The following is an 18,222-nucleotide window of genomic DNA, read 5'->3' on the forward strand; positions in this document are numbered from 1 at the left end:
AGCTATTGGCAGCCACTGCAGCACTAACTCCATGCCCAGTCATAACCCACTTGGCTCAGCAGACCTCTCCAGACTCACTCGCTGCTCACCTCAGCAGTGTTATTTCAGTCACTCCACCTGTTCTGCTCCCCACTCTGTCTATGGTGAATCCTCTGAGGCCCCACACCTCTGGCCTATACCCCAGCTCTTGTATTCATAAATAAATAAAATAAAATCTTTTTAAAAATAAAATAAACAAAGATATGACTTATTTGTCTTATAAATATGCCTCTAATTAGGGTAACCGAAGGAAATATCCTAAGTGATTTTTACTTCAAGTCACTCATCACAAAATCCTATATACACAGCTGAATAATAACAATTTAAATCCTAAAAGAATGATATTCTGAATAGAAAACATGCTGCTCTCAACAATATTTTAACAAAACATTAAATAAAAAGCAAACAGTTTGGGGGAGGATCCAAAAAAGAAATTAGGACAACAGGCTGGTAAAGCTGTCCCTGGTATCTTTCCCAATAAACAAAAAAATACAGAAATTGTACACTTAATTTTCTCCTAGAAAATTAGAACTCTTTGTATACATCTTAATCTATTAATACATTAGACAACTTTCAATAACTATTTTTTAAGTTTTGGATCACAGGAACCATTTGTTCAGCCATGACTGTCTCTTATAACTCTTGGCAAACTACTGCATTATCAAGCAACTGTTAATTGGGGGTGGAGATAATAAAGGAACAGATCCTAGTGAATTACTATACTCAGTTCACATGCCATGCTAAACATGGGAAATGTGAATTCCATTATTAAAAGTCATGGAACTTACAGGTAAAACCCATCAGCACTGGCTAAGATGTCCCCATTTTTCTGGCCAATATATTTTTTAGAAGTTCCTTGTTTTAAATATAAGCAATCACAGGTGGCTAATGTTTGTTTTAACTTTTTATTAAGAAACTAAAGCAAAACAGAATTTCAAAAAATTAAAATACATAATTCTAATTTTAATTCTAAACAAATATGAAATCTACTCCAAGAACTAAAAATCACTTTACCAATATTTAATAAAGGGGATTGGCTAAAATACATTCACAGTCATATTTCTTCCTTACTAGCTTCAGAATTACATTCCTTTCCTTTCTGCTTCATTTAGCTAGGTCACAGAAATTCCTTCTCATCTATCTTGTTATTATAGTCTGTAACTTAAGAGGAGCTTTTGTCTTTCAACATAGTACTTTCTCTTTTCCTTCAGCAAATATGGAAGCATCAAGCATTGGGCTTAGAGATGTGGGCATAAAAATGAATTCATGAGATCCTGTCCTAAGATGTTTTGGGGCGATAAGACATCAACAAATGAATAATAAATTTATACAAGGTATAAATGTGTTAAGTATAGATAAAATAGAAAAATAGAAAACTTTCCAGGAAGGAGAGATTATATTCAACTAGAGGAAATGAGGAATGCCTATGACAACAGCATTTGGGTTGAGTATAACTGTTCCTTCCAGGAAAACTTCAAAGTGGTCCCAAATGTGGTGTTCTTGATATCTGGAAAGTAATCTTCTCAAGTAATCCTTATAACGCTGCAAGTTTCTATCTCTTCAAATTTGTTCATTTTTAAAAATTGATCAAAAAGATTAACATTTCAATCTGTATCAGCAGCAGTTTGGGGAACAAAATTAAAATTATACTAGTACCATACATGGTTTAGGGCTGTTATTTTTGAAACTCTTTCCAAGGTTAAATCATATCTAAAGACAGAAGATGCTTAATCATTGAGCCATGACTTTTAAGTATTCAACTGGGCAAAGCCTACTTGCTTTAGGTACTTTACCAGATCTACATCTAAACTTACATGAATGAGAATGGAGATAAAACAAATGGTTTAACATTCAAAATCATATAATAAAAAAATGGCAATCATGAAAATGATATATATTCTTTGTATGAAAAGTTTTAATGAATTGTGAGCCATTAACCATTACAGACTTTAAGCCTTAGTATTTCTTCTTTCCTATGTAAAACCAGACAATTAAAACAGCCTATTTCAAGAATGATAGAAGACCATAGTACATATAAGAATAATAGTAAAATCTGCTTACACATCTGCATGTTTCACGAAAGAACCAAAGAGAATGCTCCCAGTGCCCCAAATCAATAAAGCACGCAATTACACATTTTTTCTGATCATAATTTCAATTAAAATGCAACAAAACTACTTTGCCTTTCAACAGCACTTTTTATCCATAGCATAAGCACTTTCCCATTACCCATTCTTTTCCACTTCACCTTCAATATCCTTGTGAGGTAGTGAAGAGAGGGAGCAAGAATTTTCTTTTTTTTTTTTTTTTTGCAGATGAGAAAATTTAAGATGAATTCATATCAGTGGCTCTCAACCTTGGCAGCATACTTAAATTACCTGGGAAGTTTTTTAAAAATTCTATGGTCATGCCATATCCCAGACCAACATCATAATCTTAGTGTACAGGACCCAAGCATCAATATTTTTGAAAACACACTAAAATACAGGTAAGATTGAAAGCCACTGGTTTAGATAATTTATACTCAATCTTCAGGAGCAACTATCTTCTACCTAAATGCTCTCTCAGCACCCATGAAAAAAGATTTGATTTCCTTGAACATTGTAGCACTTTGCTTTCATAGTCTGGTATAGTTACTACTGGTCTCCAGTAGCAAATTCGTGTATTGAGTTATAAATAAAGGCTTTTCATTGCTAGTGCTCATGCAAACTATGAACCTCCAGTTTACAAAATCTACAAGCAGGATATTAAGGAATTCAAATCTTTGAGAGAAGAATGGCTTATTGTTAAATATTTAGGCCATTACTTTAATTCTAGGTTTAATAGGCAATAACCATGTGTTTCTGTTTTCCATTCAGCACCTTCAAAACTGTTACAAATGAATGTTTATTAAGACAAAACAGAAATTATAAACAAAACTCTCGGCAAAAGCTCTTAGAGTTGGCCACTTCACAACCTGAAAAAGATATTTTTTCTAATTTATACTAGAATAATTTTATATTTCTAATTAGTTCAATCTTGTTCCTGAATCAGTTCTCTTTTTCCAATTAAATTTTAAACTTTGCCAAATTTTAGTTGTTCTACACCAAGAAAAATGAATTTATGTAGCAGCTATATAAGCTATTCTCTAATTCATTTAACATATAATTATACTCTATACTATTAAATATGGTTTCCAGGTTTCTTCTTGACATGAGATATGATACCATATACACAATAATACTTGTAAACCTCCCAGGTGGCAAAAAATAAATTTTTGCTCATGACTGAAATTCCCTGTTTCATAAGACTATTGATAATTTCAACTCTCAAGGAGTGACCCAAGAACCCCAGCCAGCTGCTTGCTGTCCCTAATTTTATTAGATTTAAAACAAAATATACATACAGAAATAACCTAAAAAGTACAAAGATTCCATTTGCCTTAGTCAATTCTTATCACAAAGTTGTATCTGAAACCATACAATTTATACTTTCATACAGAAAGATGTCAGTTTCTCTCCTAACAAAAGACAATCTTAGCTCATGTATATTGGATTATTAATTTGAAAGAGTATTTGTGAAATCTGACTTTTTAGTCAATAATCCAGAATAGGAATTAATGTTAAATTCTTCTACAATGATACCCTCAAAATACTGCCAACCTGAAGTTTTCAACATAAGTGTTTTATTTCCAGTCCCATAGGGGCAATTATCTATAATGAGATTAAGAATATTCTAACCCGGGTTCAGGTTGGCACTGTTTTAGACAAGTCAGTAAACATTTTCTTGATAACGCCAATGAAGAGTTTGAGGCTTAGGTTGTTGCATGATGTAAACAATATGAAATTAAAAAAATCATATCTACAGCATTATACAGTTACAAAATAAAAAGACCACTGATTCTTTTCCTAGAGTCTATGACAAACGGCTTTCATATTTGAGACCTATAAAAACAAATGGCAACATTCATTATGAGACACTTTCTCACAAGGCTAAAAAATAAAACCAGATACTTTAAGATGCACATTATTATTATTATTATTACTGATATATGTATAACTGGAAATAGATTTGCCTTCCCTCAATCTTTAGCTAGGAGATTTCAGGATCTTTACAATAATTTTTGATGGTTCAAAAAAAAAAAAGACTAATAGCTGTGGAAACTAAATCAAACATAATACAAAATGAGCCATTATAACACATCTCTAAAATCCTCTTCTTTGTAGTTACCCAATCATCCCTAAACATTATTCTAATTTTGTACCATGTAGTGGTTTTTAAGAAATTGAACTAGAACAAAGCAATCCTTTGTCCTTTTTTGTTTACACACACATTGTATATACAACTTTTAAAATAGCTGCACAATTTTATATCTCACTGGTAGAGAAGTGCAGTCCAGGCAGACCATGCTTCTCAATATATTAAAAATATTAAATAAAACCCAACCAGTTTCATACTTTTCTGATAGTCAAGCTGGCTGGAAAAAAGGGTCTGGAGAAAAAACAGGCAGTTGTAAAACATGATCAGTCTTTCTTCACAAACACACTACTTTAAAATCTTGCTATTTCTTTATCTTTCCCTTTTATAGCTTCCTAAAATCTCACCTTAAAAGTTGGAAATAACACATTGCTAACTTAGAGACAAATTTTGTTGCAACATGCATATGTCAACTGCCCACTCAACCAACTGCAACCCTGAGGACTTTTCTGGCCCAGTAGAAAGAGGAAATACTAAGATAATCTCTGCTGTAGAGTTGCTTCTCCAGTTAACAATTTCACGTGTTTTTCAGGATGTTTCTTGGGCATGCATGTATGACACTGTCACTTCATGATTCTACTTTCGCCATAAGCAGATATCTCCTCCACTCTGTCTTTCATTCCAAGAAAGCCACTGTCATCCATCCAAAGGTTTTCCCAGGTAAACCAAAGTCACTTCTGTGTTTCCATATACAGCAGAAACTGCTGGATATAAGCAGGCCTTTGGAAGTCCTCTAAAGGCAACCCCCAGGAACTCATATCCACGTTCAAAAGCTAAAGTCTTATCTTCCATGTCCAAGATGACTCGAATTCTTTCTCCTATCTGCAAACAGACATAAGAAGAAGGTTAAAGAAAACCTATTAACACCATAGCTAGAAGAAACATGATATGTATCAACAAGTGAAAATATTAAGAATACATATATCCTTAAAGTTACCTAGAAAAAAGAGAAGACAGTTTTCTGGTGTGGTCTGAGGAAAAAACATGTAGAAGAAAAAAATACATCTAGTTCTTTTCCATTTGAAAAAGTAGACAAATAAAGATATTTTATCTTTATAGCCTGCAACAACCTTTATAGGTTGTATATTTGGAGGAAGAAGGTCGTAACGTTTAAAATAAGAAATCATACTTCCCAATTATGATAATCCCTACTGTCATCATTATCTTACTTCATTGTAATTCCAATTACAAATTACTGCCAACATCTGCTTTTTCCCACTGCCTTGGCCTAACTTATAAATTAACTCGAACCCATTTTTACAGACTTAAGAACCCCCAAATCACCATGACCATTACTGCTACAAACAAAACAAGCATCAAAAAGTCATGAAAATTTAGTATTTTGTTGGCTATTTATTTATATTATCTAATTTAATACTCACATCAACTCTAAAAGTTATCCCTGTTTTATGGAACATGAAACAAAGACAGAACAGCTCCTGGAAAAATTAGCTAGTTTATGTCACCTTTGACATACAATACAGGGAACAGAAAGCAGAAGTCTTACTAGCTTTAGGTATCAGAGTTCAAAAAGTCAAAGATGGCACAGCAACTAGAAAGTTATAGGAGGAACTCCAGAAGCAATGAACCACTAAGAACCCCAAAACCTGAGAATAAACTTTGCCCAAAGCCTTGTGTGACTAATGTAACACACAGACACAGGAGAACTCTCCAAAGAACCAGGCAGAAAAAGTAGCAACTAGAAGCACAAAAACCCCTAAACATCAGCTACTGCATACCATGGATTTACAGTTTGAGTTCAAGCAAGTTAACTGCATACTAAAACAAGAAAACCTACACTTCTCAGAAAAACAAAGCAGTGTCTAGAGAGTAAACATTCTATCTACAATGTTCATAGCATCATTATATACCTTAGGTAGGACGGTCAATAAAGTGAAGGATGCATGAGAAAATTATGTGTTGTAAGGCAAGTCAGAACAATAGAAACAAATACTGGACATTTATGTAGCAGGCAATTCAAAGCATTTTAAAATGCATGGATAACATAAAACACTTTCAAAAATTAGCAGACATCAATAATCACTATGAGGGCTCTGAGGTTAAGAGGGAAGTGGGAGGGAAAGGGACAAGGGGCTAGTTATAAGGGATGACGGTGGGAAAAATAATTTTAAAAGCAGATTCTGGATACCAAAAGAAAACATTCTAGTTCTTTCTATATATTACCTACAATGTCTAGTTTTCAATTTAAAAGTTACTGGATATGAAAAGCTACATGAAAGTACAACTCTTACTCAGAGAGAGAAAAACAATAGAAACTGACTCCAAGTGGGCCTACATACTAGATTTGGCAGTTAAACTGCCAAAACTTCAAAGCAGTTATTATATTTAACCTTCGAAGTTAATAAAGTCCAAATAAATAAAGAAAAACTCAGTATTAATTAAAGGAGAGCTAGAGAATTTCAATGGAGATACAGAAACTAAGAATCAAAGAAAATTGTAAAGCTAAAGAGCACAATTCACTAGCCAGGCTCAATAACAGGAATGAAATGACAAGAAGAAAGAATCCAATCTAAAAAATACAGAGGAAAAAAAATTGTTTAAATAAAGAACATAGCTTCAGAGGCACAGATATAGTCCAATATCAAACAGTCCAACAATTGCACTAAGTGTAAATGGACTGAAGATTCAAATCAAAAGGCAAAGACTGTGAAAGTAGTTAAATAGGAAGAACCAATTATATGCTGTCCAGGAGACCTACTTTAACTACAAAGATAGACTGGAAGTAAAGAGATGGGGGGAAGTACATTGCAAAACAGTCAGCATAAGAAAGTTAGAATACTACACTAATATCAGACAAAATAGATATTTAAGTACTAGGAATATGTCACTAAAGTCAAAGAAGGACATTTCATAACAATGAAAGAGTATATCAGTCAGTGAGATATAACAATTATGAATGTATTAATAGAGTTCCAAAACACATGAACTATAAGTACAAAGAGATAAATGAGCAAGTATAGCTGGAGGTTTTAACAATTGTCTCCCTAATGATGAAATAGGAGGGAAGAAAAATCAATATTGATGTAGAAGACTTTAACACTATCAACCAACTTGTCATTTATACAATATTCAATATAATGGCAAAATATACACTTTTTCAAGCACACATGGAAGAGTCATCAAGATAGACAACATAGGGCCTCCCTGGTGGCACGGGGATCAAAGACTTAGCTAGCCACTGAGGCATAGTTCCATCCTGGCCACATGGCACAGCAGACCTCTCCTGTCTCGCCCGCTGCTCCTCTCAGCAGCATATTTCAGTTAATCTGCCCGTCCTGCTCCCCACTCTGTCTCTGGTGAATCCTCTCACCCCTGCACCTCTGGCCTATTCCCCAGTTCTTGTATGCATAAATAAATAAAATAAATCTTTAAAAAAAATAGACAATGTGCAGGGAAAGATCATTTTTCAATAACTGAAAAGGACTGAAATCATACAGACTATGCTCTTTGAAAAACAAACACTAAAAGTTTCTCATTACAGAATCACAAGGCTAGTCAGTCACAGGACTTTATCTTCAATAATTATTAAATCCAGATACCCTTCTCCCCAGGGTATTTGCAGAGCCTAAACGACAGGGAGGAAAGGATTCTATGAAAGAAATCCTTTCAGGCTTTAATATCTCAGGAAATGAAATATATTTTTAGTCTTCTGCTCTAGTATTCCTGATTTTTTTTAATTTACATGTATTTTACATCACTGTTCATTTGTAAACAATGTTTGCTTCCCTCCCCCTCAGGTGTAGTCCCCATAGAATTTCCTTCGCCAATGCACTGGTGCACCATCACCTCAGTCTCCTGTGCTCCTCCCTCCCTCTGATCCCTCTCCCTCCTCCTCCCCTGCAGGATGCTCTGGTTTATAATTGTCTGTTTTTATTTTTTTTTTTGTTTTATATTGTTATTATTTTCCTCCCCTGATGTCTTATTTGGTTCCCCTATATTCCTCCTATAAGTGAAATCTAGTATGCCTGATCTGAAGCCATTACTGAGGCTAAAGCATCCAAGCCACATATTGCTCTGAAATATGCAATCTGTAATTCTTTAAAACTTCCAATGTCAGATTATTGTGTTTTAGACTCTGTGGAATCTATGGTAATCATACAGTTTTTACAAATAGGAACTATAATTTTGATCCTAAAATCAAATGAGTATAGCTTAAAGCTAAGATTAAAAGAATTAAAAATACAGTCGTTGGCTTGAACTTGCCTGTCTTTATAGAATCACTGACATCTCCAGAGGCTTTAAATTCACATATTACTAAGTAGCAGAAACTGGTTGTGTTTGTGCATGCACACAGGTACATTTGTGGGGGTGAAGTGTCAAGGAAAAAATAGATCTAGATGTGCCACATTAGGATAAGATGATAATCGATAGCCTAAATTGACAAACTATATTTCCTGTGTCAGATTTGGCCAACAGCCCATAAATAATTTTTTATTGGAACATAGTTATGCATTCATTTACAAAATACCTATGGTTGCTTCTGTGCTATAACAAGGGTTGAACAGTTGTGATAGAGACCACAAAGCCCGCATTTACTACCTGGCCCTGTACATGAGTTCATGAACCCCTAATTTAAAGCAAAGATGGATTACTCAAGGTGAATTATGTATTAGGAAACAAATATTGAGATAGTAGAAGATTATTATTAGACTAACAGAAAAAGAAAGTTACATTATTTATTTTAAAATTACCCAAAAAACATACAAAATAGCTATATAAATTTTGTAAATTTAAAACAAATTAAACATGATTTAACAAAGGTCTACATCTGAGAAAATACCCAGTTTCTCACCTGATATTTTGGTGCATTGTTACATTGTGGAAAACTGCCATTGACTTCTCCATTATGTAGCAGATTATTGTCCACTAGATTCCAGCCCCAACTCTGGTCATCACTGCCTAGCAACGCCACATAACCTTGGCACTGCATGGGGGCCCGCTTCGTGGCAATTCCAATCACTGCCACAGTGCCTAGAGGGCCCTCCCACCACACTTCCCAAGCATGGCGGCCTTCACTGAAACCAATCTTTGTCCTTGCACCATCAGTGCTCTGAGCTATGGGGTTTCGATGTAAAGTAAAGCCATTCTTCTTAATGTAGACATTCCTGGAGCAGTCATTAGTGCTGAAGGCATGTTGGAAAGCGCGTACCTGAAGAGATGAAAAACAGATCAAAGAAACAGAATTTTGATTTTTCTCAAACATTAAGAAGTACATAAGCTTTCAGGTTATATGCTTTTAAACAACAGTTTATATTTCGATAATACAAGTATTTTTTAAAAAATGGTTCAAGTATCAAGATGGCATACTAATACTAATTTATTACGGCATACATAATAAATTATATATAATTAAAAATAGCTGCCAACTGTTTCATTATTGACCAAATTCTATACCATAGTATAAGTCCTCCAAATAGACTTCTTATAACATCAAAAGATAAACACAAGAATCTCTGTATTTCAGAGATAATACTGAGATGTTCATGAATGACATGACAACATCTGGGACTGCTTTGAAACATCAAGGGATGGAGCAGGAGAGTAAGTGGGGCAAACATGAAACTAGGTTGCCCATGATCACTGGTGAAATTTGGTGATGGATATAAAAAGGATGTTCATTAAATTAATTTTCTACTCTTATTGACATTGGATATTTTTATATTAAAAATTAAGAAATGTTCAATTTTCATGCTGGCAATGCTATTACCAAAAAGCATTATATTTTAAGTAAAATAGAGAATTTAGTTCCAGCAGCTCTGAAATTTATGAAAAAATTTAATAACCACAAACTATCTTAGATTCTCAGCCTCCCTGCAGGGAATTATTCATACACATAGACATCACCACTCTCATTTTACCGAACCACGTAATCTGCCAGATAGAATCTAAATTCCATCATTAGAATTTATAAGAAAATAGGGCCTCCCCGGTGGCGCAGCGGTTGAGCGCTGGGTTGCGAGGCTGCCTGCAGCCTCTGTGGTGCTGGTTCAATCCCCGGCTGATCCCTGGCTGTTCCCCAGCCACCGGAGGAGGGTCCCACATGGTGCGCAGACCTCTCCTGCCGCCCGCTGCTCCCCTCAGCAGTGTACTTCGGTCCTTCTGCCTGCTCTGCTCCCTGCTCTGGTGAATTCTGTCACCCTCCCGGTCTTCTGACTGTACCCAGTGCATGTATAAACAAACAAACAAACAAACAAACAAACAATAAATAAATAAATAAAACCATGCCTCTTTAAAAAAAAAAAAAGAATTTATAAGAAAATAGTCACTAAGAGCAGCTACCATTGGCAGGACTGGCTAAATAACCCTCAGTAATTTTAGTTTCTTAAGCTTCCAAAGTTGAGGACAGTATGAAAATTGCTACTCTGTAGAATAACAATTTCTCCTACTTTAATAATTTAAAGCTTTTGGTATGTTGTTGTTTTAATCCCCTCTTTACTTTATTCAAACTACCTAAAAGCAGTGAAGGCTGGGACTATTGCTTTAGTTAAACTGAGAAATCAACTCCAGAATCATATAATTTCATCATTAAGAAGGACCTTAGAGATGACTTGGTACTTAGGAATAAGCATAAAATGTACAGTTAGTATAGAGTCCCAAAGAGAAGTATCCAATCCCCTCATCCAGTGTTCATTAGCTATTAGCCAGCAGTTCACTATTTCACTGTTGCACTACAAAGCAGAGAGATGTTTTGAAAAACAAAAATAAAAAATCTGCTTGCTTCAGATAGCCCATGTTTTCATGAGGAAACTGTAAAACTAAAGTATTCCTAAATTTTTTCCTATTTGTCCTACTAGGTCCTTTTAAGCACCTAAAAGATCAGAACATAGGATTAAATGGGGAAGTAAAATGTTCCTCAAAAATATTGAGTGTTGCCTAAATAACAGCTCAAGAGATTACTCTCAAGAAATTAATTCCTCATTACAAAAACATTTGATACTTACCTGTGTCTCATCCCCAAATCTTATAAATACCAACAGCTTTTTTCTTTATCCTTATTCTCCTGTTATTTTACCCACATTGATACTGCTTACATCTCCCTATTATCCTATTGAATCCTCTCTTGGTGACCATCCTATCTCTGCCAACTCAAATTCTCCAGAAGTCAGTCCTTAGCCCTATACCTGAATTCTTTCCAGACCTGTCTTTTTAAAACAGCACCATTATTATATTCCATCCCAGTTCAACAAACTTTGATTATTTCTATATTGACTATCCTATTGACTGTAAATTCTTCTGCCCAGCTTTTGAACCCCAGATCTGGTTCCTCCTATTTCACTTTCTAACTTCATGTTGTTCTCCTTGTCTTTTCTATTATACCTACTTTCTTCCTCCCACATATTCTTTTAAGCTCCAGTCCTACCACCTTGGTGAATCTATTCTCAACCAGGGAAACCCAATCCCCCTGATTTCTCTCTCCTGAATTCCTACCCACTCTCGTCTATACCAACATTTCTGTACACAACCCAGGCACTTAATTCTAATAAACAAAAAAATCTTAGAAAAAAAATAATCTAACCTACACTGATCAAACCTCTATAGGAAATATAGGCAGAAAAGCATGCTAAGCATCACCATGGAAATTGAATCAGATAAACTCCACAGGGTAAACTCCCCGGTTTAAGTTGCAGGGTGGAAGGTGGAGGAGATGGTAGATGACTCTGCAGACCAAAATAGTCTTAAAAGATATATCAACTCTTTGTCGTAGAAACCTTTAAAAGAATGTTTTTTAAAGATTTATTTGTTTGCATATAAGAAACTGGGGTGTAGGCCATGGGTGCGGGGGTGGGGGGAATGTAAGAGGATTTACCAGAGACAGAGTAGGGAACAGAACAGGCAGATTGACTGAAATACACTGCTGAAGGGAGCAGCAGGCAAATCAGGAGAGGTCTGCTGCTCCATGCGGGTAGCTTCCCAGCCAGTGGGGGAATCAAACTCATGCTGCAGAGGCTGCGAATAGCTTCGTAGTGCTGAGACTTAACCCCTTGTACCATCAGGGAGGGTCCTAAAAGATCATGATTAAATAGGGCCTCCCCGGTGGCGCAGCGGTTGAGCGCTGGGTTGCAAAGCTGCCCGCAGCCTCTGCAGCACTGGTTCCATCCCCGGCTGCTCCCTGGCCACTGGAGGAGGGTCCCACATGGCGCGCAGACCTCTCCTGCTGCCCGCTGCTCCCCTCAGCAGTGTGCTTCGGTCCTTCTGCCTGCTCTGCTCCCCGCTCTGGCTCTGGTGAATTCTCTCGCCCTCCCGCACTTCTGACTGTACCCAGTGCTTGTATAAATAAATAAATAAATCTTTAAAAAAAAAAAAAAAAAAAAAAAAAAACAGAATACTGCTCAGAGGGCCCTCTGGGTACAGGACACTTTAAAAAAAAAAAAAAAAAGATCATGATTAAATAAACTGAAAATAAAAAATATAATATTGGACATTTATAAGACAATTAGAAATTTGGTTACCATATTTCTTAATATTAAGTAATTATAAATTTCTTTATACCTTAGATGTTAATGAGATTATATTATTATGTTATATATCCTTTATCTTTTAGAGATACTGAAAATTTCAGGAAAAATAGAAAAATAAATATACAAATTAGTGAAAATAAATACAGAAATTAATAAATAAAAACAATTTATAGCTCCTGTCTCAGTCTCAGGCACAATCTGGATTTTATATTACAGAAGAGTTTTACGATCTAGTCTAGTATCTAAGTCTGAGGTTTAGAAAATTATAGTTAGATGCCAAGTATGACCAATAATATTGATGTTACTTAGTAGTAAAACATAATAAAGTTTTTGAAGAAGACAAGTCTTAAAGAGACTGACAACTCTAAACACTTCACAATTATATGCTACCCCAAATCCGTTCCCATCCATTTCCATTACCCAGGCTTCCTGGAAATTCTAACTGAATTTCCCACTTACCTTACCAGCTCTCTTATGTATTTGGTGGCTCTATTCCTTGCTATAGCTCTCCAGCCATCCCCTTCTCTTCTCTATACACTTATTTCAGGTCCTAAGTCACTGGTATAGACACTAACCCTTGCCCTCTCCAATTCATCTCAAGGCCCAGTTTTTCTAAATCACAGTTCTTATTTTGTCACTCCTCTGCTCAAACTTCCGTAGTTGCCAACTGTAAAACAAAGCCCACACCACAGACTTTCATGATATATCTAGTGTCAGCTTACCTTACAGGCATACTTCCCATTACTTCTCTTCAATTCAAGCTAACTAAACTATTTCATATATTTAAGCCTCTCCTTGAAGCTCCAAACTATATCAGAGGCCTAACTGAAATATCCTGGATGTCTCAAACACACCGTAAATTCTACCAAACTGAACTCATAGTTATTCCTCCAAAATGTAGGGGATCCCTATGTTAAGTAAGTCAGATACCTAGCAGTTCATCCTTAACACCTCCCTCTTGGTCACCCAATTTCAAATCTATTGCCAAATCCTGTAGGTTTTACATGCTAAATCTCTACTATATTTCTCCACGTCCTCCACCACTTACTTTCTAGTTGATCTACTCTTATTTCCTCTAAGCCCCCACCCTCCAACCTGATTTAGGAGATTAGGAATAACCTCTTAAAAAATGCAAAACAATCATATCACCAATCCTCACACTCCTAATTCCTTCTTGCTAATAATTCAAAATGGCTTCCCTATAGTTTGGCCCCAACACACCTTTTCCACCTTATCTCAAATTCACCTTACCTTTTCTGATTATACCCAGGCCACTCCTCAGGTTCCCTCCTGGAAGGCTGTTCTCTCCCCTTAGCCTAATTATCCTATCCTTCAGTTCACACTTTATTTCCTCAAAGAAAGCCTTCCCTGACTTCCCTACTTGGTCAAATTCTCCATTATTCATATTTACAGCACTATGTGTCTCTCCTTCATAGTACTTACCACAAATGCAACTTTACAACTGTGTGGTATTTGATTAGTATCACCCCCCACACCCCCAATCACCACAACCCATTAGATTGTAAGTTTCATAAGGCAAGAAGGCATCCATAGTTAGTTTCCTCTTGTCCTGATTTTATTTCCTCTTAATGAAATGTTCAAGTCCTCCCCATCTTTAAAATTCAGTTGAAATACAACCTGAACTTCAAACCTTCTCCATTCCTCCACTCAACTTGCAAATCTCTTCATTCACTGAACTTCTAATATATATTTATTTATATCTACAAGTGTAGTTATTTACATGCATCATTTTCTCTTCTAGACTGATGAATTTCTTACTAAGTTATGTCTCCTTTCAAAATAAACTTATCTTCAAAATATTCAAGGAAAATCCTGTGACATCTGAATGAACATGTGATTAGTACAAGTCTATAATACCTATAGCACATGTAGTAGAAAGACACACAAAGCATTAAAAACTTAAGAAATCTAAACTACTGCTGGAAGGATACAAAAGAACACAGTTGCCTCCAAGAAGGGAAACTGGGTAGCTGGGGGACACGTGCAAAAAGAAGACATTTTGCTTTATACCACTGTTTCTTTGAATGTTCACTCACATGAACACACTATCACATATAGTAAGAATCTTGAATCATGTGAACATATCCATTACAGACTAATTACAAAAATATCCTGAGCTTAAGTAAAAATAGTAAAATTTTAATGGAAAAATAAAAATGAAATAAAACTTATGAAACCTACATTTTTATCAGACAGAGTAAGGCAAAATTGCAATCTTCTTCATTCTACTATCCATCTAGTATCCATTGAGCATCATGTACAAATATTGTTATAGTAAATGAACATGCTTTTTCACTTAATAGAAAAACAACTTGCTTAATAGAAAAACAACTTGGCTGACATATTTAATAGCGATGCTTTTTATTAAATTAAAACCAGTTTTATTACGTAAGAACAATTTTACCTCTATTTCACAAGAGAAAAAATTTACTCTGTCACCCCCACGGCCCTTGGCAATCTGTATTAAAATGGGATACTTTCCCTTATTAGTTTTTAATGTAGTTTGTTTACCACATTCTAGGTTACACTTTATGTCCTCTTGTATGTGCTCTTCGTGACTGCTTAACTGATTGACTGTTACCCATCCAAAAGAACCCAAGTCTCCGACTTTTTGTTTATATTACCTGAAGAATTCTCTCAGCTTACCATAACCTGTTTCTTGACATTTTTATTTGTATATGAAGAAAAGAGCAATACATTTAAGAATCTAAAAGGGGCAAAACAACAACAGCAAAACTGGAAATAACAAGTAACATGCCTAACAGGAGACACGCCATCAAAATGGAATTATGGAAAAGTTGGCAAGAAAGTAGTCAATTACAGTGGAGCAAGGCAGTATTATGACGGTTAAGTGGTGCCGATGGGAAGATGTCCTATTAAACCCTGTGTCTTGAAAGTTAACAGAAAGCCTAGGACCTCACTTATAAGCCTGAAGCATAGTGGAGGGAATTAAAAAGAACTTGCATGAATATAAAGAAAAAATGATTAAAAATCAGAACCTGCCTGGATAAGAGCGGTGAATGTGGGGTGAGAGAAAGGACCTTAGACCTTAAGCCCACGTTAAGGCAGCCGAGATGATCTAATAAAGCCTATGGGGCGGGGGTGTCAGAGAGACAAATAGGATGAGAGTACTGAAAGGCACAACAATGGGAGTGGCCTGTTTTTAGGGAAAAGACTCTAGAAAGTAGAATAAGAGATGGAAACCAAGGTTTGGAACCATGTGGTCGTTTACAGTGTATTGCTTTAAAGCGGGGTGAGCCTAAAAGGAGAACTTCAAAAAGAAGAGGATGGGAGGTTGAGGTGAGGTGTAGACTGGAAAGATGGAAAGGTGGGATGGTGAGGCAAGGCGTCTTACTCAGAATCTCAGAAAAGCAGCGATGAGAGCGGCGCAAAGGAGCGGGACTGGGGGCTCCCTCACCTTGGCCTTGTAGCTGGGCAGGTTGCAGAGGATGTCCGTGCGTAGAGCCTCTTCTGCCAGGCTGCGGGCGCACAGGCTCCGCCACACCTCACTGTTTTCATCGCCGTGCAGGCAGCGGTACCAGTGCTTGCACACCAGGGCGCAGCTCCGCAGCTCGGACAGCTCCAGGTAGGAGAACACCAACTCCAGGACCCGGCTGGGCAGCCGACCCCCGGCCCCCACCAACCCAGAGCCCGAGCCGGCGCCCGCGCCGCCGCCGCCGCTACCGCCAGCGCCGCTCGAGGATGCCCCAGCCCCCGGGGCCGGCGCCGCCATCGCCTCACCAGCCGGCCCGCGGGCCGCCGCCGCCACCGGCGTTTCCCCACGTCTCTGCTCCGGAGGCCAAACCTCGCCTGGAGACGCGAGAGGCTGCCTCACCGCCCCTTTCAGTCTACCTCCCGGCCCCTCGCCACTCCCGCCCCTGCCCGGGGGCGTCCGCCGCGCGCCCCGCCTCACTGAGGGCAGACGCACCGGCCGCGCGGGCGCCTCCGCCCCTCCCCCGCGGTTCAGCGCGGGCGCCGGAACCGCCCGACTCGCACGGCCTCCCCGCGGCGCGCCCGCGGCTCCGCCATGCGGGTTGAGGGCACGAAGCAAGGGCGTACGCCCAGCTCGCTCGCGGTTCCTCTCGCCCCGGATGTGACTGTTTGGCTGCGGCGCCTCGCGTCCTGGTGCAGGAGCGATTGGGCGCCCGCTGGTGAGGTCATCACGAGGCGCCGTGCTGGGAAGCGGGAAGCGCAGGTAGGAGGCTGCGGCTGGTGCGTTCCTGGCTGTCCTTCGGTCCTCTTTCCAGTTTCTGGTCCAGTGGCTCCGCCTCGGCTTTCTTGGGTCCCCTTTCCTTTGCTATTTCCCAGTGTCCGTTAGATTCCTGTTTCAGACTAAGGCATGAAACTGCCCCTTCCTTTCGAGGCAGTTGCTAGCTCCGCCACCTGCTGCATGGATTGGAACTTCTTTCCCTACCTCTGCCCAGGCGGCCTTTTCCTGGTCAGGTCCTCTGCCCGAGTACGGGTTCTTTTCAGAACCTGTGTCCCATCGTAGATCCGAAGAATGAGGTCGCCACATTTGAACATCCCTCCCAACCCACTTAAAGTACGGTTTAAGTGCTACATTCTGTAAAATGTGTGGCCTTTCCAGCCTTTCGTACTACTAGCCCACTGATTAATAGGAAAATTAAGGCAGTGTGCTTGTCTTTAATTAAAAATTCCAAGAGTGAAACTAATTAGTGGAGGCTATAATTATGGATGGCTTTTGGAATGGAAGACTTTCAACATTATTTGCTCATACTGCGTTTTCTTAGGTGGCCCCAAAAGTTTTCTGACAGCCTTTAACAGTGCTTAGAGAAAATAATAAAACAACTAAATGAGATAGGTAATTATTATAATAATAGGATTTACAGGTTCCTTTAGTAGTCAACTCCACTGTCTTAACCCTCATGGAATAGGAAACCTTTCCCGAAGCTTCCCTGCTATGTATAATGCATTTCTCCTTCTGCAGTCAAAACAAAAGAACCACCACCTTCTCCACTCTGATGTATGGTGTACTTGCTTGTCCCTTCTTCCGAGGTCATTTTCTCCAAGCTTAGTAACAAGGATTCTGTTCATTTTCATTAATGCTAATGCCACAGCCCTTCAGTCATTTTGGTTGCTCTCCAAGTTCGCCACGTCAAAACCAACTTTGGAAAATCCAAATGTAAAGAAAAACTGACCTTTCTTTATTGTGATAATAGTGACTCATATTTCTTAAATATAGAATTCAAGTTAATTGAGTGTAACTTCTGACTAAGGAAGTTTTATTCGTTATTTATCTTTCACCTTTTAACCATTGAACATCTAGGAAAGAAGAACCAAGTTTTGTCTGGAAAGGTAGTTATGTTTGTTTTAAATCTTCCAGGATAAGTAAAGTTGATCCAGCTGAGAAGAGGTTAGAGAAACAGGCAGGATGAACAGCTTTGAAGGCACAGAAACTTGAAAAGTTAAAGCAAGTACATCAAAA

The 18,222-nt window shown here is 37.8% G+C and overlaps 2 protein-coding genes across 12 annotated transcripts in view; one reads left to right on the top strand and one right to left on the bottom strand.

Moving 5' to 3' along the window:
* Positions 1-1,025: 1,025 nt before the first annotated feature.
* FBXO45 (F-box protein 45) lies at positions 1,026-16,509 on the bottom strand. The gene is made up of 3 exons (XM_037525353.2): positions 16,195-16,509; positions 9,089-9,445; positions 1,026-5,097 (listed from the first exon to the last, which is right to left on the bottom strand). The coding sequence occupies exons 1-3, from the start codon at positions 16,507-16,509 to the stop codon at positions 4,912-4,914; spliced, it is 858 nt and encodes a 285-aa protein (XP_037381250.1). The 3' UTR covers positions 1,026-4,911.
* The window catches only part of WDR53 (WD repeat domain 53), a 33,963-nt gene continuing 31,426 nt past the window's right edge, over positions 15,686-18,222 (top strand). For 2 of the 11 annotated variants that reach the window (XM_054700485.1, XM_037525348.2), the window contains exon 1: positions 15,686-16,362. The gene's annotated coding sequence lies outside the window, so the exon portion shown is untranslated. The other 9 variants (XM_054700480.1, XM_037525347.2, XM_054700481.1 and 6 more) reach the window with 8 other exon arrangements.

Source organism: Talpa occidentalis, unplaced genomic scaffold, assembly GCF_014898055.3.
Source record: "Talpa occidentalis isolate TD23 unplaced genomic scaffold, MPIMG_talOcc4v2.1 talOcc4.4, whole genome shotgun sequence".
Taxonomy (NCBI): domain Eukaryota; kingdom Metazoa; phylum Chordata; class Mammalia; order Eulipotyphla; family Talpidae; genus Talpa; species Talpa occidentalis.